The sequence below is a fragment of the Excalfactoria chinensis genome, chromosome 2 (assembly GCF_039878825.1).
Source record: "Excalfactoria chinensis isolate bCotChi1 chromosome 2, bCotChi1.hap2, whole genome shotgun sequence".
NCBI classification, from domain to species: Eukaryota; Metazoa; Chordata; class Aves; order Galliformes; family Phasianidae; genus Excalfactoria; species Excalfactoria chinensis.
The window spans coordinates 36,956,677-36,983,167 of NC_092826.1; the positions used below are offsets into that span (position 1 = coordinate 36,956,677).

Below are 26,491 nucleotides of genomic sequence, written 5' to 3' on the forward strand. Positions count from 1 at the left end.
GGAGGTGGTGGTATCACTGACGTTGCAGGTGTTCAAGGAAAGTTTAGACATTATGTTGAGGAACCTGGTTTAGTGAGAACTATTGGTGATGGGTGGATGGTTGGACTGGATGACTTTGCAGGTCTTTTCCAACCTTGGTGATTCTATGATTCTATTGGAACAATGATTTTTTATGGAAGCCAATCTTATGATAGATGTCTCTCTCTTCCATGATGAACAGACTTGATGGAATCTTCCATGTTTCCCTTCAGCAAATATTTGCAATGATTTTATTTTTTGCTTAAGACAAACAAAGAAAAAATTAGTCCAAATCTGATCACAGTGGGGGTCTAATAAAGTGTCAGCAAGATATTCCCTTTCAGTCTGAAACATATATTTCTGTTTGTTCTGAAATTTGTTTTAGCTACTTTATTTTTATGCTGACAACTACTTAAGGAATCACACTACTAGGAAAACCTATCTAACATTCAAAATGCAAGAATATGTTTAAAAGCAAGAAGTATAGGGGGAAAAAAATGGAAACATGAAAAAATGAAGTACTGGTTGGAATACAGGTATTACTATTCAAGAAGGTTAATCAAGATAAGGTTGTGGTATAAAAGATATTCTACAGAAATTCTATCAGATCCACCATGTATATTTAAACAAAGATATCTCCATGCCCTTAGAGTCTGAAGTATTAAAGAAGAAATTTCAGAATATATTTACTTCACCCCAAAATTACTTCATCAACTTAATTGCTTTACTATTGTGTAATACTAATGATGCTTAATACGTTACCTATGAAAATTACACCTTAGTTAATAGAAAAAATTATACCCACATAGAATGCAGAAGTTAGTGGAGTATTTTTTATGCTTTCTACATGAAAAGTTCTATATCAACGTAAGAAATAACAGAAAGATACGTGCAGATTCAGTTATGATTTTCCTCATTGTTTTACCTGCCCTCTAGCAAAATAAATCAGGCTGTTTCTTGAGTTAAGCCATCGTTTCCCTGAGTCAGTCCTTTCTCCTTGAATACACAGATAAGCTTCACCAGTGGCATCTGCTTTCTTCAAGTCTCCCGTGTGCAAATTGATTGAATATTCCACAACTTCAGAAAAAAAAAAAGAATTTACAAAAAACGTCATCATGAGAAAATGGTGCTTGTCTACTTGCATAACAGCTGTTTTATCTAATAATCCGTAGTAGAAACCATTGCAAATTCCATTTGAATCCCATACAGTGTCACAGTACAAGTAGCACAGGTCTGTTTCTTGGTAATGTCCTAAATAAAACACATTCCTACAGCATAACTCTGTGTTTGGCAATTCACGGAATAAACTTTGTTTTACTTAGACAACACTCCCATAAAATCAGCACTACTGACTGCTGTTTGGGGCAGAGTCTCAAAAATAATTCCTCCTCCTCCTTAAACTAAATCCCTAAAAATATTCAGACTTTGGAAAGTCTATATTCTGTTCTCTAAGACAATTCACTCATATTTCTTTGCTGCTTCTCTCAGAGTGTGCAATATCCTAGAGCCATAGGATAGCATAGGTTGGAAGAGACCATAAAGATCATCTATTTCCAGCTCCCCTACCATGAGCAAGGGCTGACACCCACTCAGTCAGGTTCCCCAGAGCCCCATCCAACCTGGTCTTGAATGCCTCCAAGGATGGAGTCTCCATATCTTCTCTGGGCAAACTGTTTCCTCTTTAAATGAAACTAGAGCTTAGCACATACAAAATCGTCTAAAAGAAAGCTGAAATTTGATTTTCTCAGGCTTTAAACTCATGTAATTACCTTCCTCACTTCTAAGACCATAACCTTATCAGAATGAATTTGCAGCTAAAACAAGTTAATAATGAATAATGAACTAAAAATCCTTTCAAAATCAACTTTAACACATAAATAGAGTTTATAATGGAAGTAAGGAACAAGGAAACAAACAGAGGAAGGTCACAATGTTATTCATGGTTATTTGCAACAAAAACAAAAAGGACGTCATGAAAAAAAAAAAAAGATATATATATATATATATTATTATTTATTTGCTTGAGATGTACTGCTTAAAACTTGCTCTTTTTTAGATTACAATAATAAATGTGTTCTCACTGGTATACTGGTGGTGCTGTCACTGTAGGTATCTAACTTTGGTGGCTACGTTATGGGTATGAACACCAGTGAGGGTTTCCCACATATTCTAGGGATTGACACTGAAAGTTAAGAGCTTAGAGGTAGATGGTCTGAATGTTCTTCTGCTTCCAACCACAAGCATTATTAACTCAGCTTAAAAAAAAGAAGTCACACAAGGCTGCCATTGTAAAAGTCACATTTAGGATGTGGGTAATAAATAATACACATATGCCATAAATATACCCAAGAATGCATATATCATCTAATGATTTTTTTTTCTGAGAAATTTTAAGATATACGTTGAAGGCCCGAGCACTCTTAAAATGCAACATTTAACATATACTGAGCTACATTTGACTACTCCAAACTATTTGGTCCCAAATCTTAAAGGTTTTCATCAATGACACCATGAAGCAGATCTCAACAATGCCCAGACTGTGGCAGCAATATGCTGCAGGAACTATTCTGACCTCACTCTGCTGCTTGCCCATGCCTGGGACTTATGTGGTTGCACAACATCTGCTTTCCCAAGACATGTATTGTACAAAGAAAAGAAGTAGTGCTTTAGGGAGACACAGAACAAAGGAGCATTTTCAGCCTCACAACACATAATTCAAGCCAGAAAGTACAGAAATACTCATTATTCAAGTCAAGTCTAAAAGGCCAGTGGCATTCTGAATTGTATCAGAAATGCAGTGGTGAGCAGGTGAGAGTAATCCTGCCCCTGTACTCGGCATTGGTGAGGCCTCACTTCGAGTACTGTGTTCAGTTATGGGCACCTCAGTACGGAAAGGACACTGAGGTGCTGGAGCAGGTCCAAAGAAGGGCAACAAGGTTTGTGAAGAGCTTGGAGAATCCGCCCTACAAGGAGAAACTGAAGGAAATGGGGCTGTTTAGTCTGGGAAAAAGGAAGCTGAGGGGAGACCTTATTGCTCTCTTCCAATATCTGAAAGGTGCTTACAGTAAGAGCAGGCTTGGTCTCTTCTCACTGCTGACAGGTGACAGGATGAGGGGAAATGGCCTCAAGTTGCACCAGGGTAAGTTTAGGTTGAATATCAGGAAGAACTTATTTACAGAAAGGGTTGTGAAGCACTGGAATAGGCTCCCCAGGGAGGTTGTTGAGTCACCATCCCTGCATGTGTTTAAAAACCATCTGGATGTGGTTCTCAGGGATGTGATTTGGCGGAGGGTTTTTAGGGTTGTATGGTTATGTTGTGGTTGGACTTGATGATCTTTAAGGTCTTTTCCAACATGAGCAATTCTATGATTCTATGATACACAAATATCTCAGTATAAATCCTAGAAACTTCTGATATTTTCACAACAGTTTACTTCTTGAATCAAATTTACTCCAAGGCAGAAATGGCCCCATTTAACCAAATTACAGCCTTTCAAAAGATATAATTAGAAGAAATTTCTGGTAGGTTTGAGAGTGATTGTTAAGATCCCAGACGCTAAGGCTGTCATTTATTTTCATGTGTAGGTGATAAGAAAATAGGGAGAAAAAAAAATGTGTTCTGAGGATATTTATTTTTAAGCTTTTCTTACAGCTCTTTTCACAAGTTGGTGCTATTCATATTGAGTGTTATAATCAAAAGGCCGGAATTCAAATATTGTGACATCTTATAAAGAAATAGCTGTATATGTCTAAAATAAAAAGGTCACATCAGTGGAATGAGAGAGCTTTTGCTTACTGTGTGGTTTTGCATACTGATTAAAAAATGAATACGTAAAATGATTCATTAAATAATAAGGGCTGCACCAGGCTGCTAATAAAGGTGCATTCCTTGCACTACATTGAAATGTTTTTGTTTATTTTCATCTTCATGCCATGTGGGGATGACAACAGAGAAAATGAGTTTTCTGAAAAGGAATTTTGTTTCACTGTGTCATTATTTACCTCAGGTCTTCCCTTGGGAATTTACTTTTTTTTAATATTTAAACCATGGTCTGAAAAAAGTGCTTGTAATCAATGACATCACACATGTTTGATGGTGAGTAGTAGACAAAGAGTTTTCCTAGACTGACACTTTAATTTATGTCATGTTTAACTTAAAGGCAGGTAAATATGCGTTGTCAGATGAATGACAACACAGCTGAAAGTGAGTGTAGGTACACAGAGTTGCTCCTGATGGAAATCCAGATATTTGAAAGTATGTGTGCTGTTCAGGTGAATTTTGGCATTTTTGCATTTTGGGGAGCTAGAACATGAAAGTAAGACAATGAGTTATCCATCCAGACTGGTGGCTCACCTGTGTACTCTATATTGCTCGTATGAGTAGATCCATTGAAGTCAAAGGGCTGCTTGTGTGAATAAGATCTTGGACCACAGACCTGACCACTCACTCACGGTTGATCGGAAATCAGAGGGCTTACAATGACCTTTACTGCTTTGGTCTGTGATCATTAATATACTTAATAATGATCTCAATGTCAGTCACACAGCTAGTTTCTTCATAATATTCGGATTCAAATGAAATACATAATGAAAAGTAGAAACATATCTAATGTTTTTGCTGAGTCAGAATTTCCTTGTGAATCTGTTAATGCATAATTCAAAGCTCACTGTAGTCACAGCAAATATTTCCCATTAATTTTCAAAGATTTTGAATCAGAGGAAGGATTCCTGCTATGTAAGTGAAACAAAAATATACAAAGCAGCCCTTATGAATGAAAAATTTGGGACCATTCTCACAATGAGATGAACCATATTCCTCCAGCAACAATAATCCATTAAAATAACGTGTTCTGTTCAACCTTGGTACCCGTGGCCTCTGCCAAATCCTATTTATAAAAGCTCTGTTTTAGATGTAAGCCAACATAGATGTAAAAGTTATCACCTAGTGCTCAGTAAAAAGGAGAAAAAGAACAACCATGAATTAGAGATAGGACAGAAGATCTTGTTTTGAATTTTCTTGTTTTTGTTTAATTTACTAGGAAGCAGAATTTATTCAAGGATTATTTATATAAAAATTCAGTAACATTTGCCCAAAGGAAACTCAATATCCTCTCTCAGTGAAGAGTTTAAGTGACAAAACCATACTCTATCCTAAAACCAGAAGTTCTGTTAAACCCTTTCCACCATTAGGTCCTTAGCTTTGCAATAAAATCAAGTTATGCAGGTAACACATTAATTCTGGGAAGGTGGAAGTGGACCATCACATGAATCCTTTTTCTTCTGTTACAGCTCTAAAAATCTTCTCTCATACTGCTTTCCTCTGCAGATTAGCAAGCTCTCCACCAAAATATAGTCATGTTAATGTGAAAGGGGCCAGGTAGAGTGCTGAATTTCAAAGGTGCTGGATATGTCTGACAGAGACAATTTTTGACAGGCTTCTGCAAAAATTCTACTGTACAAAATAGCATGATAAATAGAAGATGTCAACATGGGGAGTGAGTATTCCAGAAGTTACTGTCAGATGAATTCCCAGATGAAAGTTGTGAGTTTAAAGTAATGCTAGGCAACTTAAAATCAAAGGTAATTTAGCAGATAGGGATATTTTATACAGTTCGTTTTGTACTATGCAAGCTAGCAAACAAACAAATAATAAAAATAAAATAAAAATAAAAATTGAGGTCTAATCCTGATAATTTGTAACATAGGAAATCTCAAAATTTAAATAATCCTTCTGGTAGAATTAGAGGCTGAGAAAAAGATCAACAGTTGCTGTAGCCACACAGTTAATTTGCTCACGACCATGGAGCAAATCATCTTGTACAGGTTCAATAATGGAATTTAAGAATTTAGTCAAAGGTACAGGGTTAACCTATCTTACTCAGCAGTGTTTGGTAAAAGAGGACTGCGTTAGCCAGAAGCCAAATTAGGCAGAACAGTGTGATTCACTTCACCAGCTCAATGTCCAAACCAGACTGATTCATGTTAGATTGGTGCTATGCTTGAATTAACAAGGCTTAACTAATAAGCCTAATAAAAATACATTAGCTGGAGTATTTCTGAACTACTTTCATTTTGGAAACTAATGTAAGCCTTACTATTAATTCTAATAATAATCATTTGATAAACACAAGCTATTGGACTTAACTGTGTCTATTAGAATTAAGAAGCAAGTAGCAAGCTAATTCTTATCCATATCTGAATATATCATATTCCATTACTCCAAGACAAAGACCTACTGTGATTAAAAAGAAGTGGAAAAGTTATCCTTTATCTATAAACTGTAAAAATGTAAAGCTGGGTAATTTTTTAATAAAGATATATATGTTTGTTTAAACATTTACATGTACAATAAGCAATTAATCTCTTCATGCTCTATGTTAACAAGGTTGGTGTGGGGCTTGGAATTTGGGTTCACATTGTGAAAATAATACACTGTTGACATCACAGAAGTCTGATGTGATCCAGAAGAACCCAGATCATAAGTGGTGTTAAACATATTCTCATAAAGATTGGTAACACTCATTTTCAACAATTACTTGGAAAATCACATATTGCAAAATTCTAAATTCAGGCAACACTGAAGTTGTGGTATATATCACTGTATAACTTCTCGCACATGCCTTCAACTGCAGCTTCAAGAAATGATCTAGAAAGCTTCAAGAAATACAGAAGCTAAGAAGCAAAAAATTCTAAAATTTTAATTGTAACTGAGAATATTTTCTTCATAAGTAATACAATTTATTTACGCAATGAATTTTGTTTCAGCATGTTAACACGCACATTAATGCCTTTCACAGAATTGCTGCAGAATTTAGAAGGAAAATAAAAAAATCAGTGTCTCTTATTCTGAAAGCTACAAAGATACATGAGTAATAATTTAGACCCTGATACTGATTGAATAAAATTGAATTAAAAAACTAGGATAATACGTGAAAGTAAAGAAAGCAGACAAAGTAGATACAATCAAGCAGTTCCCATTACTATTGATAGATACTATTTATTTCAATAATTTTTACTTTTACTTTGCTCCCTATAGAGTTATCTACTTGTCTGATTGGTCTGGAGATAGCAGTGACATAACTTTCAACACTTTTCTTTTGTCTTTATTTAAAACGGTATTATCAAGAGATTTTGTATTAAAGACATCACCAAAAACTGATACTTCTCTTGAAGCAATAATGAGTGCAAATGCCTAAAAACTGAATGCTTTTGCCTCCAGTAATCAAATTAAAATACAAGGAAAAAGCTGACACTTAAAAAATTTTAGACCAAATTAGTGTTGGATCCTCAAAGAATAAAACTGATACTAACACTTCTGACTGCAGGTTGCTCATTCAGTGCATTTCTAAATATCACAAATGTCATTATTTCATCACAGACTCAAAATGAGTTACATATGGAAGTAAGAGCATCAACTTTCCAGTTTAGTAGATATCACACAAGTATGGTATAATTTGGAGCAGCAACTATGCATGCACCTTCCAGTAAATTTTCCAAGGAAACTTTCTCAACCTTGTTTTTTTTCCTCAAATTAATTGCTCTGCTAATCAGGATAATACTCTTGGACACTATTTGTTTCTTAAAATAACTAAGACTTCGATATGAATTTCTAGAACCTTAATACTTAGTTTAACATTTAGCAATTTCAAATTCTGAAAATAAATACCAATAAAGGTAATTACCAATAGAGAGGTAACAGAGGTTTTAACAAACTCTATGAGTTATTATACGTGGAATTACATATCCTGTATATATTACATGCAAAATTCAATGTTATTTTGAACCTGACAAATCAAAAGTGTAAAATCATAAGATTTTTTCAGTAAATGATTACAAGACTTCTAATTGCTTAAAGTTATGAAAACCCACATAAAACCAGATATTTAAAAGGTCTTCATTGTTTAATTTGTTCAGATTTCAATTTTAAATGGAATAAAATAGTTAGGAAAATCCCTCTAGAGAACAGTGTGCAAAAGTTCACATGGAATATTTTATTCCTTTTTTTCTGGGCAGCTTCCATCTTTTTCTATTAGTTTCTGCTGAAGCAGAATACTCTTTGTACTATAGCCTCTGGCAATAAACCTCTTAACTGTCACCAAAAGCTGCAATACATGATCTTTACTATCCCCATCAATCCTCTTTATTCTAATGAGGTGGATAGATGGGAAGTCTGTTCTTAAATAGCTAGTGATCAAGTCATCAGCATGCAGCTGTTGTTTACTATATCCCGGGAGACTGGAAGTTACTACTTAATTATATTTCTGTCATCATCATATAGACAATTTACACGTGTTACCGGTAAGCAGCAGAAAAAAAGAAAGTGCAACTTAATCTATTTTATTGGAATAATACTTGCTCTACTATAAATTTCTTATCAGTATCAATAAAACTCCACAGTGATTGAAATTCTTGGTTATCCCTTTGCTGACTGTAACATGTTTTTTAAATTTTGCCTCTGTTTTGTAGGGGGTCTTTGCAATTCTTTCTTCCTTATAACACTGACTACATTTCTAGGTCACACACATTTCTTTGTGAATAGGAAGATTCAGGTGATATTGCACTAGATAATATTTTGTAAGTCTTCAGCTGACACAGCATTAATTTGAAGATATAGCAAATAATCCATAGCTAAAACTAGAAAACTGCCTCACATAAAAGAAGTTGTATTCCACATTTGGTGTCAGCAGTTACAACATCTGTCATAATCTTAATACCAGTGATTTCTGTTTTCTCAGCTTTCTTTTGTGATAAATGCATGCACGAAACATTGGATTTCTTAGTATTCAGCCCAGGAGAGATATTGGTATTCCAGTGACACCAATCCTGACCCCAGCACAAAAACAGACTTAGCTTACCAGGCAAAGGCTCCTGATCTGCATAGAGAGCTGGCAGTTCCACACATTTGTCTTCATTAGGGTTGAACAAGCAGTCAAAAGCTAAATACATCTCCTCCTTTGTGCCCGTGTGCTTCATATGCAGTAAATCTAAGTGCCACGGCTGTTTTAGCTCAGTATGTGGTCCGGTTACCTGAACTTTGTATAGCGAGCCAATATCTGCCAGTTCATCCTGTGCAAGAAAAGGAGATGATGATTGGATCTCTTTCTAATTGTTCCAGAGCAAACACAGTTAACAGATCCATGCAATAGCTAAAAAACTTTAATAGGTGAAGAACTGGAGCAGGTTTATAACAATTATTATTTTTTCCCCTTTCTAATCATATTATTTCCTTTGCTCTTATTACGAATGGTTCCAGTTTCATACTATTTCCTTATACTTAGTGTAGGCTCTTCAGTACAGGAAAACTTCCTAGGCACTATTTATTTTTTATCCTGTTTATAACCTAACCTAGTATGCTTAGTTTCTCTTCCATTAAAGAAGAATATGAAAAAAAAAAAAAAAAAAGCCAATTATTTCTTTAGCGTAATCATAAATTCTTCTTTACATGGCTAGCAGAATGAAGAACTAGGAACAGTTTCATTATTAGCCAAGGCTTCTTTCTGATGAAACTCAGAATCAAAAGAAATATTTTCACTCACTCTTTGCACTTTATGCCAGGACTCTTTTCATCCCTATTTTCCTGCCATTGCTACCTTATTCTGCTGTTCCAGCAATCAATCCTTAAGAAACCACTTCCAGGGCATAGTACTATAAAGCTGGCTTAGAAACTTCTATGGTCTTGTCTGTCCATTTCCCCTTGTTTACTCAGTCTTAGTGCTCACTTACAGCTGCTTTTAAATATGAAAGAGTAAATGATCAAGGTCAAGTTTAAGCAAATGTACTAGCTGAGGATAAAGCAAACAGTTTTCTAATAGGGATCAATAATTTCCTCAAAACCCCAAAGGCCAACAGTAAGCTGGAACATGAATTACAAGAAAAGAATAAGTAATTGTCATGATTCCCTTGAATATTCTCATAGTTTTCTGCCTTTCATGATTAGGGATTTCTTAAGACAGAGAAGGCATCTGAAGCATTTGCCTACAGATCAGTTCCAAATTCTGCTGTATTGGCCATTCAAATAGAGCAAAATTAGGAAGGAATAAAAGTACCACAGCATTTATACCAACCAAGGAATTGTAGTTGTAAGAGAGAAGTAAGAGCCGTGGGAGTAGAAGCAGGCCACCTTTCAATAAAGTAAATTTCATTCATTTATTCATACAATTAAAAGCCTCTTAATATTTCAACTGATAAGTTACTGGAGAAACTAAAAACAAAGATCTGAATAGAGAAGTAAACTTACAGAGGAAAAGGAGCTAATCGAGAGGGAAAAGAAAGAGATAAAGACAAGCAGAAATAAAAGAGGGAAACAGTGGAAGAAAATGCAGTCATCCTGGAAAAACATGATGGCAGAGATGAATAAACTAAATTAAAGAGAAAATGAGCTCTGTAAGTTTCATCTCATTCATGTTTCTTCCTTCTCCATCATTTGCCCACAAATCTCTGTAGTATCCCACAAACTGTGTTTACAAATTACTCACTTTTGTGAGATCAACAAGAACTGTAAATCACTACCTGCAGTCTGGTATATATTGTGATATGCACCTAGGGACCAATTTGCTCACTTAAACATTCTCAGAATGAAACCTTGGGAGAAGGTTTACTCCTGCTCATTCAGAAGCTGTTGCTTAAGTGATAGTCTTACTACCTACAAAGGAAAAGAATGATAATCCATGCCAAACTACACAAAGAACTTAAAAATCAATTTCGTACTTTAGTTTAAAGAAACAATTTATCATCTCAGAATTAAAAGGGTTAACAGGTATGTGATTCCTAGATTTTTATTTATTTATTTTTCCAATTGATAAAGATTGAAGTACTTTGATTTGAATTGATTTTCCTGTAACTTGAAGCGGCAACTTCTTATGATTCTGGTTGCCAAAGAAGATGAAAGAAAGGTGGAATGGATCCTCTTCATTGCTCCAGTCAGATCCAGTGATGTCCATTATCCAGAGACCAGATGACTGCATATCTTTAGGCAGTTTAGGACGAGAAATCAATCTTCTACCTTTAAAAATGATCAAAGAGAAAGCAGAAAGACAACAGTGACAGACTGGCATAATATAACAGGACCACAGCCTTTACAATACACAAAGCAAGCTCTATTTGCAGGTTATGTTGTATCTATGGCAACAGTTCACTAAGAATAACACATCAATACTTTTTTTTTTTTTTTTTTTTTGCCAAGAATTTAACAGCTTAATGTTCTTTCTGTGTTCAAAATTTAGTTTCACAGGTATTTTCTTAATAAAATGTTCTTTTTCTTGTCATGTTTGGAAGAAATTACTAAGAGAATATCTAGGCACCTTTTAGAGGTCTAATCAACTTAACCAATGTTACTAAAGCCACTTTATCATTTAGAAGCACCAGACACACCTGTAGCCTGTAGACATCTAATGTAAAATTAATAACAATGAACTTCACATGACACTGTATCATATTTAGCTATAGTATATGGTGCAATAGTGTGAGACTGACATATAGTAAACATGCAAAAATATTTGCCAGATCCTGAATAAATCAACATGACATTCTCCTTCTCTTTTTCTCTATTATTTGCCGCTATCTTTCATTTCCATTTGGATTTGAACAACTCATGGTGTAGTAGCCTTGGAATGTGTATAAACTAAGCATAGCAGAATTGTACTATTTCTTTGCACAGTGGAATTATACCACAGGTGACTAAATACATAGACTGACTATAGTAACTTTTCTCTGGATTTCAAATTAGATCCTAACCAACCTGAAAAGTAATGCATAAAACTTAAGCTATTTATCCCCACAAGGCATACATTTCAAACTCTTTAACTGAATTAAATCTTTTGTTGTAATGTGATAAATTTTAATTTAGATGGTACTAATTCTATACACAATATATTTACAGGAAGGATTTTTATTAACTTCGACATTACCAGACGTGGTATTATTATAATAACCAAATCAAACAGAAAATCAGCTTTTTCAATTCAAAAAAATCACTTTAGAGACCTGCGGCCAAATTCAAAAGATACAGAGAGACAGACCAGATTACAGAAGAGCTTACCAACTGTAAATATCTCACAAACAGTGTCACACAATCCCAGATGAGTATCAAGCCAGTTCCAGCATGGAAAGACCCACTCTTTGTCTGAGTCTTGTGATTCCCTGACTGTTATCATCTTGAGGTACATTCCAGCCCCATATCCTTGCCCATCATGTCCTATGACCACTTTCTGCAAATGACTCAGAGAAACAGCTTCCACCAAAAATGAATCCACCTGCAAAGAAAATTGGAAATAAAAAATAACAGCTTGGACCAGAATGTGCTTGAACTCAAGGGAAAGCAACATGGATTCAGCAGAGGTTATAAGTTTGTCTGTTTTGCATGGGGGAGGTGGGGGGTTATTGTTAAGTTGTGGGTTAGTTCAGTAACATTTAATATAACATCTCCCCTTTGAATATAAGAAAGAACACACTAATTATATCTAAATTTAAATCCCACATTCATAATAATGTATTGTGACTTCATCTGATCTTTGGAAAATATGCATTTTGCCAATCATTTTACATTTAAAAAAAAATACACATCAACATTCTGGCAGAATAAAAGTTATGAGTTAAGAGTTTGGTTAAAATCAATTGTTTTCAGGGCACTTCCAGTATCAAAAGTGTAACATAAATTTATGTTTTAAGGATCATTTAGATTTTACTTATGTTAATAGCTCTAAAGAAACCTTACTCTAAGCACTTTGCTGTCTTTTTGCTTTTCTTACAAAATGAAAATTACTGCAGTAACAAAAAACTGAAAGATTAAGCATGACAACATGGAGAGAATTGAGCAAAAGAACATAAACAGGAATGGAAGCAGAATGGAGAAGACTAAGTAAGAAAAAGGACATTGAGGGATGAAAAACAGGATAAATGTGAAACAAGACAGGTTTTCCGTACACAGTCAGATGGACTTGATTGCAGCTTCTAAAGGTGAGCAAGATTATGAATAACTGGAGTTTAAACAACAACTAGAATTATAATTAACACAATCATCCCAATAAAACATTGACTTAGTAGCAGGAACTTACTAAACCAGATGCAAAGGCAATTAAAAAGAAGAGAACTGCAAATTGATCCCTAAAAAAAATGTAGTACTTTCAGAAGTTCTTTGTGTTGTCTTGCTACATTTAAAATAAAAATATTGGATTAAGTAGCTTTTCTGTTACTGATATTAAACTTACCTTTGCATGACAAAAATACCAATTTTCTCTTTAACAATAGTCAAGACTTGACAACCAGATTGTAAGTGGTAATCATTACATTTTTTAATTAATATATTTTTTGGAAATAAATCAGAGAATGAAGGTAAAATAAAATAACTGTGGTATATGTTGTATATGTTACATGTGTTATGTCATATATGCTATGTTATATACGTTGTATATGTTGAAATGACTATTTCTGTATATAGGCATAGCCCTGATACGTATGAAAAAAATATTTTTAGAAATTCTCTCCATTTATATTAAATCCAGTTTTTCCTTACCCTATGAAATCATTTCACAGAAATCTAAGACTTTCTAGAAGCAAAATTTTTCTGTGCCTTCTCCTCTTTTCTCTGAAGTCACTGAGTAAACATTAAGATAGTTTTTAACATGGGCTTGAGGTTACAGAAACAGTACTGAACTTGTAAGTCTCACAGCAATTTCTTTAGATATTTTTCTATCTATAATTTGTAATTCTTTGCTACTCACGCTGTCCTAAATTTGGAATAGAAGAACTATGAAGTATGATCACAGTTTGTCCTCAGGAATCTGCTTTGTGTTTGCTCATACAGCACTGGACAAGCACTGGTTGTCCAGAAAGGAAATAACACTGACACTGGTCTACTGTGAATAGTTGAATAATAAATTCTATTTCCACCTGGTGGCCTTTTACAAAGGAGTGACAGCATTTGTTGATGAGACCAGGATGAGTGGTGCAGTTGATATAAGAAATAGGAAGGGATGCTATCCAGAGAGACCAGGACAAGCTTGAGAAATGTGCCCACATGAACATAATGAGGTTCAACAAGGCCAAAGTGATGCATCTGGGTCAGGGCAATCCCAGATATGTGTGCAGACTGGGAGAAGAACTCACTGAAAGTAGCCCTGCAAAGAATTTGGAAGTCCTGTCAGATGAAAAGCTCAACTCAAACTTGCAGTGCTTGCTTACAGACCAGAAGGCCAACTACATCCTGAGCTGCACCAAAAAGGGAGGGGGAGTTGGCAGCAGGGAGAGTGAAGTGATTGTCTCCTGCTCAGCCCTGTGAGGCTCCACATGCTGTACTGAGTTCAGGCCTGGGGTCCCCAGCACAAGAAAGACATGCAATTGATGTAGCAGATGATCAGAGGACAGAAGCACCTCTTCCATGAAGGAAGGCTGAAGGAACTGGGCTTGTTCAGCTAGAAGAGAAGGCTCCAGGGAATCCTTACTGCATCCTTCCATTATTTAAAGAGTGATTATATACAGGAGGGAGACTAACTTGAGGGGGCATTAAGGGATACAGTGGAGTCAGTGGTAGGTCCTACACATGTAAGACAGCATTTTTCTGCCATTACCTTATTCCTTTGGAATTTTCTTTCTGTTGTTAAAGGTGTATGAAGATTCCTTACACCTGTGTCACCTCTTTTGCCATAAAGAATGATATAAACGTTTGCAAAGGTTTCTGCTCCCCAGCGGTCACCAATATGTACAGAGACAACATATTTATGGACTGTATAAAAAAAAAAGAAAAAGTACAAATGAAACTCTTGACTTACAAAAGTGTACTTAAAGAAAAAAATCAATATATATTGTTCACTTTTGCAACTGCCAAAAAAACCTGCTGTACAGTGATTAAAATTGGTTATTCTTTGTGTATGTGATGTCTTCAAGCAAAGCGTAATGAAATCTTTCCATTAACTTCCTTGAAAATTCAGTGAAATTGGATTCAGGCAACTTAGGCTTAGTAATATCCAGACAAGTTCCGTCTAAATCTATGTTACTGCTCAGGTCTTGAAAAATAAGAAGTCTTCTGCATTGTTTTCTTTACTGTTAAAAACTGCATAATCTTTGCAGTATTTAATAACTATCACAGGTCAAAGAATAAATAACTATGTAAAGTTTATGCAAATTTTGTAGCAGAGATTGATGTAGCATAACCTTTTGATTCATGATGTGACATATAAGTATAAAAATTTATCAAGTGCACATATTAATGTAATGACAGCAACAGTAAAACGTTTTTGCTTCTGTAATGTTCCTGTATAAACAAGTTTCCTTCTTTCAATTGATACAGTTAGAATGAAATTTCTTCTGAGAAATATCACTGAGTTGCAGATATATTCATACTTCAACAAAGAGAATAACCAAGACTTTTCAAATGTCATTTTTAACATACTGTCCTCCCAAGCTAACATTCAGCTAACTTAATGCCATGGTTTCTTTTAAGGTTGTGAATAGGTTTGGGATATTCAGGGTCTATAATTTCTGGAACTTCAGTTTTGAAAAGCAGTCATGTCTCATATTACTTTTATCTCATGTAACTTCCAAATTTTCTGAACAAATGCAGTGCTTCTGCAGGCCTTCACACTCCAAGAGCATTTCTGAATATTCTCTGAAACTCTCAGCATGTCAGAAAAAACGCCTTAGGGAAGAACAATTACAAAACTTTCTTGTATAATACAATTCTTCCCATTAGTAATTGAACCTATTATAAACCAAGTAATTCAACAGCAAATCTACAATAGATTGTTTCCATTGCTTTGAACATGTGCTTTATCTTTAAAAAGTATAATTATTTTCTTCAATTTTGCACAGAGAGTCACACAGAAGATTTAGCAACTGCAAAGCCCAATTTGCCACTTAACTGGAAAATGAGAATTTCTTAAATGGTCAACATTTTTGCAGTGTACATATGAAGACTGTTGGCATAGATCCACTGAATATATCAAGTGCCCAACAAACATTATATTCTATATGTGACATTTATTTCTTTTTAAGAGGTTGGTTTGCAGTGTTCATATCTACTCAGTGTTTTCACCTGGTAAAGTTTTCTGGTCCTCATTGACTACAGGGAATTCTTTCACAAGCTCCTTGTCCTCTCTGCTAAGAGACAGCCAGCAGTTGCAGTCAAAGTTCAACTCTTGTTTTGTATGTAGCTCTTCTAAGTGGAAAGACTTCAAGTGCCAACCTGCAAAGCCTGGCACGTAATCACAGCTGACCCGAATCTTATACACATCTCCCACATCTCCAGTCTCAACCTGCAAAAAATATCAGAGGAAGAGCATACTGTCAGGATCACTTAACTGACAGCAATTTTCTCAACAGTGTAGAATCCTTTAACTTAACATCAACCAATGGAGAAACTGTGCCAGTGGGTAGGATGAGAGTAATAAGGGAATCTCTCCTCCATGGATGAGAGTGCCTCCTTTATTTTGTACTATTTTCAGTAATGTATAATAATTAAACATTATGGTGAGTTGAGACTAAAATTAGTATCATGCATGCATTCAAGCTCATAAAGCAAAGGTAATATATTAGGATATGACCCTACTGGATAAGGAGAGTGTTAACTTACAATTAATATTTCTAATATCAGAAGTGACATTAGATATTAAAATTAATGATAATTACCACAAGCTGAGAAAATTTTAACTGAATTCTCACTTGCAAAATGATTGGATTTAAAACATGACATTATTTTATAACCACTTCTGAGGAAAAGAGGGACAATTTTGCATAAACTTGAATCATGAGCCACACAGAAATAAACCTGTAGAAAAGCACAGCTATTGCTCCTATACAACCTATGGGAAAACCAGTATCTGGTCGCAGACTCTGGGCTTCTATGAGATCTGGTTAAACTGTCCAAAACAGCACTATGGGAATTGGGATGATCAAACTGCATCTAATGATCTGGATGACATTAGCAGCTGTATAATAAGACCTTTTAGCCCCAGGAAGTAGAGTGCTGCAGCCTTTCAGCAGGCAACTGCAAGAAAGACATGCTAGGAAATGAATTTCAAGTAAAACAAAAGACAGAACTATTCTAAAAATACATTCCTTTCTACTGCATTTTATTCTCCCAGACAAGTCACAATCTAAGCTTTGGTGCCTATTGCCAGGAAGTTCTTTATGCAGTCAGTAGAATTTTTGCATCACAGTAGTACTCTGGAGTTCCATGCTAGGGAAGCACCAGCAGACTGATTCCTAAGACACAGCACGGAGCTCCTAACAGCTTAATTAATTCTGCTTCTCAGCATAGCTCTGTTCTTGACAGTTCGTCACTGCTGACCCACCTTTCTTAAAGCTAGTACATCTGACTTTGCTCAGTGGAGACACACATGTAAGGAAATATTAGTTACATCATTCTTATTAGGGAAGAACAATTAAAAGGCGTGGTTTTGTCATTCTAGGAGAGTGTTGCACACCCTCATTAATAAATGCTATGGATAGAAAAAATGGTAAAACAGCAGTGGATGAAGAGGAACTGTTAATTAAAAAGAAATAACAACCTGCCAAAACCATTTTACAGAAGCTTGAACTGTTTACAAAATAGAACATATGAAAAGTGGTAAAGAATTGTGCTTGAAAACTTAAAAGATTCCTTCCAATCTCAATTTCTTAAGGCAAGTATCATAAGATTTTACTATGTCACCCCAAAAGGTGAAGAACTGAAGCACTGTTCAGTAAGGACCAGTAGCATGGCTCTGTAATGTTCCAGCAGCTCCAGTGCTGCAGGGAATCTTGCAGCTCTCAAACTCCACAGCATGCACAATAGCCACAACAGCAGTAATTTTACATCAAAAAGGGCACCAGATTTGTTCTTCCTTGGAGCCTGGCTTGCCCTGCTTGACTGTATGCTGTCATACATACAAAATTTAAGGACATCCTAGGCTGATATGTGTACATGTGAGGAGAGTTATGCATAATGGATTTACCACATCTTTACATCTTGACTTAATCTCCATCATTGCTCCAAAAAGAAGGAAATATGTGGGCAGAATATTTTATCGAGAGTTTTTCAATTGTTCTATGTTTGCTGCAGATGATATCATTAGCTATGACATTATAAGTGGCCTAATCCCTCTAAAATATGCATTAATCTCTTATTAAACCTAATGGGTACTATCTCAGATTACCAAGTGTTAATATACAGATGGTAACAAATGTACAGAAGGAATAAGCAAAGGGAAACTCACCAGTGGTGGTCCCTTGGCTGAAGAAGCCGGGGCAGTCCTCACTGGAGAGCAATCTCCAAGAGATGCTGCCTCAGTGGGAGTCAGCCCTATAAAATGAGGTCTCAGAGGAGGTGGAGTCAAGCTCCACCCCTTCTGGGAGCACAGCTACATCACTCTCACCTGTGCTCCCACAGCTGACCCCATACTTGCCTCAGCTGATTAATCAGAGGTTCAGGCTGTGATTACCAATCTCCCATACACCAAGAAAACAGCGCACAGATTCTTCACCCATCTGAACTGTGCTATCTTCACAGGCAACAAAATTATTGCTTCTGCTTTTTCAGAATCAGACTGATTTGTAAAATGATTGTCTGCAGATTTTCTTTCTTGCAGATGGATCTTATGACTATATCATACAGCTAAATGCCACATGCCACTCCATGTGTTTGAAGCAGAAAGTACTAGCAGTCAGAATGTCCATGATCATCTATTGAGACAAAAAGCATCTCATATTTTCAATTGAACTTATTAGGTATTCCTCCTCTTTTCATATTTGTTTGTTAGGGATTTTTCTTTTCCACAGCTCTGGCTATATTATCCTTTCTGCTTTGCTCCATCATTTTCAGATCATTGTTATTATATCGTAACAATCATAATCCTTTTCTGAGCAGTTTAATATGGTCAGTTTGCCTTTGGAATATGATACGCAATATTTGATGCTATAAATTGGCTTTTCCTTCCATCTATGCCTATTACTTGATGAAAAATGACCTTCAATGCAGAGACAGAAAGAAAGTTCATCACAAAGCATACTCAATGAATTTCCCCTTTGTAAGTTGGCCAAATGTTTGCAAGAGGACATTATTAACCTCATTTTTATTCACGATTAAAATTTCCTAATTAATTTATCCCTATTTATTTCTTCTGAACAGTTTTACGCAGTACTGGCTACATGAAAAATCTGAGCTGCGTTGGATGAGATTTATCATATACTAAATAGCAATGTTTTTCCATTGCACGTTTGTACTTCTTACAGTCAAGAGGATGTCTTTCGAAAGCCACTGGGGATTTAAAGCCCTCAGAGAAAGTTAACTGATGAAAATGATTAGAAAATTTCATAATATTTCAAAAGTTTTCCCTTTTGAATCAAACAAGGCTTGTCCAAAGTCATCATTTCACTGTTTGGGTGCACCCTTACATTAAGTTTTTTATTGCTTCTCTGGAAAAAAAAAAAAAAAAAAAAAAAAAAAAAAAAAAAGAGAGAGAGAGAGAAGAAAAAGAAAAATTTCTGTGCATAAATGATTCTAGTTATAAAGTCCTTGCAGAGCTTTGTGTTTACAGCACTGTCACTCATCTCATACTACATGTGCAAGTGCTTTGGAAAATAACTGAATAGTTTTAAGGATTCAAGTCCCATGATCTGTCAGTCAGTGTAACTTTGCATTTTATGATTATCTGTATAATAGAAAGTGCACAGTACAGCAGCACTCTCCAAAGGCATGCTCTGATGAGCTTGCTCTGTAAGCAACCAAGAATCATGCTGAGGACTGGGGGATATATATATATATTTCACAGATTTTTTCATTCCATAAGAGATCAACAATTGATTTCTGTCAACACTGAAATATCAAGGAAAGTAAAAATCTGGGTTTGTACTGTCAATTTACTTACATTTTATCAATTATTTTTTGATACTTTTGCTCATTGGAGCTGGCAAGGTTTCTTGCCATGCTATCTGTCTTCACTGCCAGAACATCCAAACAATTCAGTGACACATATTTCTCAATTAAGTTATTATAAGTACTGTGTTCTACTTAAATCTATGCTTATTTAAGCAGATCACCCATTCTATTGCTGCTATCTGAGGCCACTGAAACCCATAATCTGTACCATGCTCCTATTTTATCTCTTTTAACAAATTATTCTTTGCTCTTGCTACATGCAATTAAACTACACCTGTTCTTTCACAGGAGCTGGGACGAAAAATTTTGGATCAAATAATCATTCTGAATACCATACACATCTGTGCATACATTTGTAAGAGAGCACCTGGAAAATCAGGAATTTGCATGCCTTTCTGTCCTCTGTGTGCAGTAAATGAATCTCTGAGATCAAAATTATGCCTATCATTTCAAAACAAGCATGGGCTGCTTATAGCATATAACCTGTCGTTCTTTTTACTGCACTAAGAACATTTTTCTAAGACCAGGATCCTAGGGAGGCTGAAAAGTTCGTTTACTGCTACTTGTTGGAAAAATGAATTCACAGCTTGTCCTCCTGGTGATATCATGCCCATGTCTCCTGCCTGCTGCTACAGTGGGAGAACATGAGCAAAGCTTCTGAAAGTCTTAGTGATAACAAAGGAAAGGAGAGTAAAAAGAAACTGGATTTATTTGCTGAAAAACATGGAGAAGACATTTACAAAGATATCTGAATACCTGGATATATCAGACCTGCTATTTTGACTTCCTTAGAATGCCAGAAAAACTGGAAAATGCTGTAAGCAATGTTAAAAAGAGAAAATTTCACGTCCAATAAACAATGCTTAAACACTTTCATACAAAGCAACAAAATCAGGGCATAAATAGCTAAGAAAATATAAGGGAAATATCCACAAACCTAAAGCCAGTACAAAGTATAATGAAGCATTTAGAAAGACATTAGATTGGAACTCCAGCATGCTGGATATGGTGTTATGGTACCAAGAACAGTAGAGTAGCAGGAACAATCAGATGTTGGGCACATAACAGTGCTGGCTTCTCTTGGCACAGCACTCAGGCAGTGAAATCAGGCAGTCTTAACAAGCACGACATGCCTTTTGGGAAATAACTAACAAGTTGAATGCAGCAGAGATCTGCTTTATGCAGTGATGCTTTCCAAAACTCAGCCAGATGGTGGGATACCTCCATAGACAAACTGCTTCTATTGACCCCAGTCTGCACCAATAGCTGGTGAAGCTGCTTTTGTTGTTCAGTGAATTTCTTGCTTTCTGTAAAGCAATAGCTTCCTTGTCTTTAACAAGTGCTATTTATCTTTTCATTTACTCCCTGTAAAATTTCTAAATTGCTTTAGCTTGTTATTTAAATTCAAAAAAAAAAAAAAAAAACAGCCTGGATCTGCTCATTCTGAGGAAGCCTTCACAACATTTTCTAAATGTAGCTTTGTCATTGTTTTCAGAATGTTTATTGCAGAGATTGAAAAGCATTTCTGAGCTTTATAAAACTGCTATGAATTGCAAGCTAGTTCTCTCATCTGGCTAACTAGAAGCTAGAAGCTTCAGGCCAATGAACAGAATTTGCAATGATGTAGCCTAGCAGTCCAGGACAGAATTTGAACATTAAAAAGATGCCTCAGCTGAATGCTCTCAAAGCAGCAGGACGTGTGTGAGGTGCACAGGTAGTCAGGACTGTGTTGAGGTTGATTTTAATACTGGACATGTATACGCTGTTGCCTCAGGGTTCATTGCACTTTGGTATGCTATGATTATCCAGGAAAACTCACTGCCTGAAAGACAGAGGCATTTGGGAGGAGAGTGGGGACTGTTTTATAAAGACTGAAATGAAGGAAAGAAAAAGCCACTTATGTCCCCTGGGAATAATGTATAATCCTTCTTTCTCAAATAATTGCATAATGGTTTTGTATAAACTGGAACTCAAGATTCTTTAGAGAATTAAAAACAAAACAATACACGAGATGAGCTGGTGAATGCTATAAACTATATGAAAGGGACAATTTTCTCCCTAATAAATACTGAAATTTCAAAGAGAATACTGCAGCTGCCTGTGGTAAAACAGGTTGAGAAGCAGAAGATGACCCAAGATGCAAAGTTACATCATTCCATCTTTGACAATAAATATGTTATTTATAGCAACCAAGCTTGCATTCCATAAATATATATCTTTGGGCTGGAAAGGAGTGTCATTATAAATATAGGACTGTAGTAATATAGAAAGTTGTACCATATAAATATAGTGTAGCACTTTATAAATATATTGTGACTTACAATGAATTCATCTGTTGCTCTTGGTAGGAAACATACATGTCCTGGGTCTTGTGGTGAAAGCAGTAGCTCATCGCTTTTGCCCTTTGAGCCATAAATCACAAGGACCCTTTTGCAGTCCTTTGGCTCTGGGGAATCTCCACCTGTTTTCACCCGCACTCTCCACTGCTGTGCTAAACAACACAGAAACAGCAACTTTTTAGTATCAGTAGAAGAGAGAAATGTAAGCTATTGTTAATCTTACAACAAAAAATTTAAAGACAGCCATTATAAAAATGGACAGGCATGTGTTCTCTTGACAATAATTATAAGTTAAATAAGACTTTACAAGAAAACAAACAAACAAACAAGAAAACAGTACTAATGGGTACTAACAGTACAAATGGGTATACAAGCAGAAAGTAATCCAAAGAAAGCAAGTAAATAAATCTTTGGGTAGGTTCTTTTATTCCTTAGGACAATTTAATCGTTTAAATTGCAGTAATTCATTTATTAAGTTTGGGTACTTAGAGTGTTCATATGAAATTTTATGCAATTTACTTGCAACAACTGCTGGCTAATACATAGCTGCTCAAATAGTGAAAATTAAACTACTTTTATAACCTACTTGATCACGTTCAATGTGCTTGTTTCAGATCAGATCATTCATCAGGGCTGACCTCAGAATCTAGGAAATTCTGAAGTGTTTTTACTGACATCAAGTCGTGGGTGAAGCCTTTCAGATATTTTTGATAGATTACATGTATTAGTAGCAACATTTGATAGTATAGAAAGCAACTCAGAAGCTACAGAATACTATTTATTGTTGGACTAGTTGATCGGAAATCTTGCCCTGAATTAAAATAAATAAATAAATAAATAACAACGTTCTTGATCTTGCATGGCAAAGAGAACTTAGTGGAAGGAAATCAAAACCCCATGTTCAGACTGTGACTAATAGTGTGACAATAAGATAATTTGCCAGTGAGATAGAACTATTTCATGACTATGAGTAAGCCTACATTTCAATGTGCAGACAAAATAACTCATAGAGTAGTTTAGTTCTGAAATAAATTGTATGTATGCGATTCTCTTTCTTAGAGCATTATGTGGTTGGTTTTCTTCATACCTTTTTTTTTTTTTCCCTCCACCTGTCTGGAGGTGAAGATTGAGTGAAAACTTTCTCTAGTTTTCTTGACTTAGAATTTTTCCCTTGATTTTTACTTTGTCTTCTTTAGCTAAGACTGCTCTCCCCTTTGCTATGAAAGCTTTTTTCTCATTTCATCTGACTGCTTCCTGCCTCTTCTGAGCTCAGCTACAAAACAGTAGGCAAATACACATCTTGCAGGGAGACTGCTGAGTAAAACAGTGATGGAAAGGGTCCTTCTATCTGAACTCTTTTTTTGAGGCCAATTCCAAGAATGAGTCAGAGGTAGTATTATGGAAGACACAGATTTTGCCTAATGAGAAATGTTTGTTGTTTGATATATATGCCAGCTTTGAATTTTATCTCCCTGTGCCAGGTTGGCATGTGGTAGCCTTCAGGGTGTCACACTTGGTGAAGTCAAGCATTCTATGAGTTTCTACTGTTTCTGAGCACTCTCTGTTTATAAGCAGATCCAATTTTTACAAAGACTCCCAACATAGCCCTGAACATCACATCCACTTATGTCTCATTTTGTAGGATTTCCCTGGAACATGGCAGAAGGGAAATGAAGATAATTTTGCATTATGTTTTGCAAGAGAACCTTTACTCCTTTCTTTTCTCTTCTGCTTTAGGAGAAAGCAAGCCCGAAGTGAAGAGAAAGCAAAGACACATAGCCTCATGTTTTCTGCTCGAAGCAGCAGCATGCACGGAGAAGGTATTTCAGGCAAGGTGATCTACTGTAACTAATATCCATGTCTGTGTTCTTAATTATTATTTCAGAACTAAGGCTAAGACACCAGCTGGGAGTTTTCCAGGAAATAAATCAGTAGATAACAGATTTAAAGCCTTCTAGCATCTGTGACTGCTTGTACTCCTCCATTTGCTTTGAGTGCTTCTAAAGCTTGGTAACAGAGCTAACCCAGACTGACATTTTCTCAGTTCAGAAAATTCATTTAACCTGCTCACACTGGAGTAAAAATGAAGTTTTCTGTATGTTATATTCTCTTAGATGGAGACTGATAGGAATGGCTACACAGGACAAGAGACTGATTGCAAACACCTACTGGGTTCAATGACTTCTATATCTCTTTCCAGGAAATACTAAACTCTTCAGTAATTTCTAAAAATAAGATATCTCAGCATGTCATCTTCTGCATTCGGTATGCATGGTCACACAAAAAAGATAAATTTTCCCTGATACCACTGAACAGCATTAGCTTCCTTTCAGATTGATTAGTTCTTCTTTGTATTTTTTTTTACTTTCAGCTTATGTGCAAATCCATGGCCCCTTTCTTTGAGACACCAGTTTGAAAATGAGCATTGGATTGGAAACAGACTTCAGGGAATGAAACTCCAAATTTTTTTCTTTTGAAAAAATATGAGTAAAGACCTCATTTCATTCCATACAGATATATCCAAATATACATCAGAAGCATTTGTTGACTTTTAAAACATTACATGGGATCAATCATTATAATATCTTACCAGAAATTCTTTTAATCACTGGTTTGGATCCTGAAAAATTATTTCAATCAAATTGTGAAAACCAAACCTGTAGTGACTTCTACACACAACAAATTGAGCATGGCAAAATATAAAGACAACATTTTATCATACAATTCAGAAAACTGGGCAAATAAGGTTATTTCTGCTTTTGAAATATTGAAAATTTATGTATTGCTAAAGGATTGCTACCACTGTTCTTAGGGCACATTAATGTGTTCTTTTTTAATCAAGTGAGGCAGGATAAATCTGCCTGAAGTTTAGGAATTCTGTGTTTATTCTTACTCCAGTAGCATAAACTTAAAAGGTAGGGAATAATTTGAAAACAAAGGCACTTGTGTGAAAATTTACTCCCTATTTTCTGCTTTCTTATGAATTTTCTGAGTACCTTAATACCAACAACCTTTCCCAACATAAAAAAATCTAACCTAGACGTACCTGTTAACTGAACTGTGTTCAATGATGTTGAATTGTTCTTTGTATTTTACACACCAGTCACAAAAGATCACAATACTACAGAGCACCGTGCAAACCACACTACAGTAACTTAGCACAGCTTAACTGATAGTAGGATAGGCAACATTGAGATGTACTATATCTGTAGTTTTGCTTTGTGAGATTTTTTTTTCCTTGTCTTATAATAACAATCTACTTATTTTGAAGCAGAAAAGGGAAAATGTAGGGAAACAGCAACAAAATTTCTCTACAATGAAGGAAACTTCTGAAGAGTGATGAAAAGATTCATTATCTTTCAAAATAATTTCATTGGAGAGCTGAAAGCAGATATCCAAATTCTCTACAAATGTGATCTCTTTTGTCTTATTTCTCTTGCCTCAAACATGCATGAGGAAGTCACCACAGGATGAACAAATCGTTTCCTCTACCTGATTTGTCTTGATAATCTACAGATGTACAAATGTTGCTATTTGATATGTGCTTTCTACATCTCGCCAGAATCCATAGCCACCAGCGGTGTTCACAAGGATCTGGAATAAATGTTTAATTAAAGCTGGTATAGTGGGAGCCTGGGTGAAAAAGAACTGTTCGGTAATGACAACTTTCAAACTCTCTTCCTTGACTAGGTAGTTATTAGCTTATTAATCTTCTTCAAAGAGAAAGAGATTTCTGACCTTCAGAATGATTTAGTAAGTCTTTGATTTTGTAACCTTTGCTTTAGATCTGACCTAAGCATATTGATCACTTTTCCTGGAAATCACCAAACAACACTGGATTGTGCCAATCAATTTTTTGTGACTTTGCTTAAAACCCACTTGCAGAGGGCAGTTTATACACTATATGACCACAGGAATACATAAAACATTCAGCTTCCTAGCATTAACACTGCTATTTGCCTCCTTTTCAAACAGAATGTTTGCACTTTCACTGTAAGTGGGACTGCTTATCACTGTTATATTCTCTGCAATATGAGTTCATCAGTGCTGCAGATGCTGAAATTTGAGGCAATTGCTTTATCTTCTAAACTGCACCTCTAGAATTTTCTCAGATCAGTACTAGTACCGTATGCACAGAACCAAATACAAGACAGCTCTTCAAACCTCTCATGTTTGTTATCATCCTAAAACCTCATTCTTTTCACTTGCAATATTTATGACATCAGCATTAAGAAAAGAACAATTTAAAAGTAACCTATCCTGAGGTCAGCCTTGTTCATCATCT

General features: G+C 35.6%; 1 protein-coding gene across 1 annotated transcript in view; it reads right to left on the bottom strand.

The window, feature by feature from the left end:
* Positions 1 to 26,491, bottom strand: part of RP1 (RP1 axonemal microtubule associated) — a 208,576-nt gene that overhangs the window by 52,653 nt on the left and 129,432 nt on the right. Inside the window, exons 33-39 of the mRNA XM_072328072.1 lie at positions 22,189 to 22,358; positions 16,046 to 16,265; positions 14,583 to 14,737; positions 12,056 to 12,269; positions 10,833 to 11,020; positions 8,874 to 9,084; positions 944 to 1,095 (exon numbers count right to left, since the gene is read on the bottom strand). Of these exons, the coding sequence (XP_072184173.1) occupies positions 944 to 1,095; positions 8,874 to 9,084; positions 10,833 to 11,020; positions 12,056 to 12,269; positions 14,583 to 14,737; positions 16,046 to 16,265; positions 22,189 to 22,358 (1,310 nt within the window). The remainder of the gene's footprint in view (positions 1 to 943; positions 1,096 to 8,873; positions 9,085 to 10,832; positions 11,021 to 12,055; positions 12,270 to 14,582; positions 14,738 to 16,045; positions 16,266 to 22,188; positions 22,359 to 26,491) is intronic.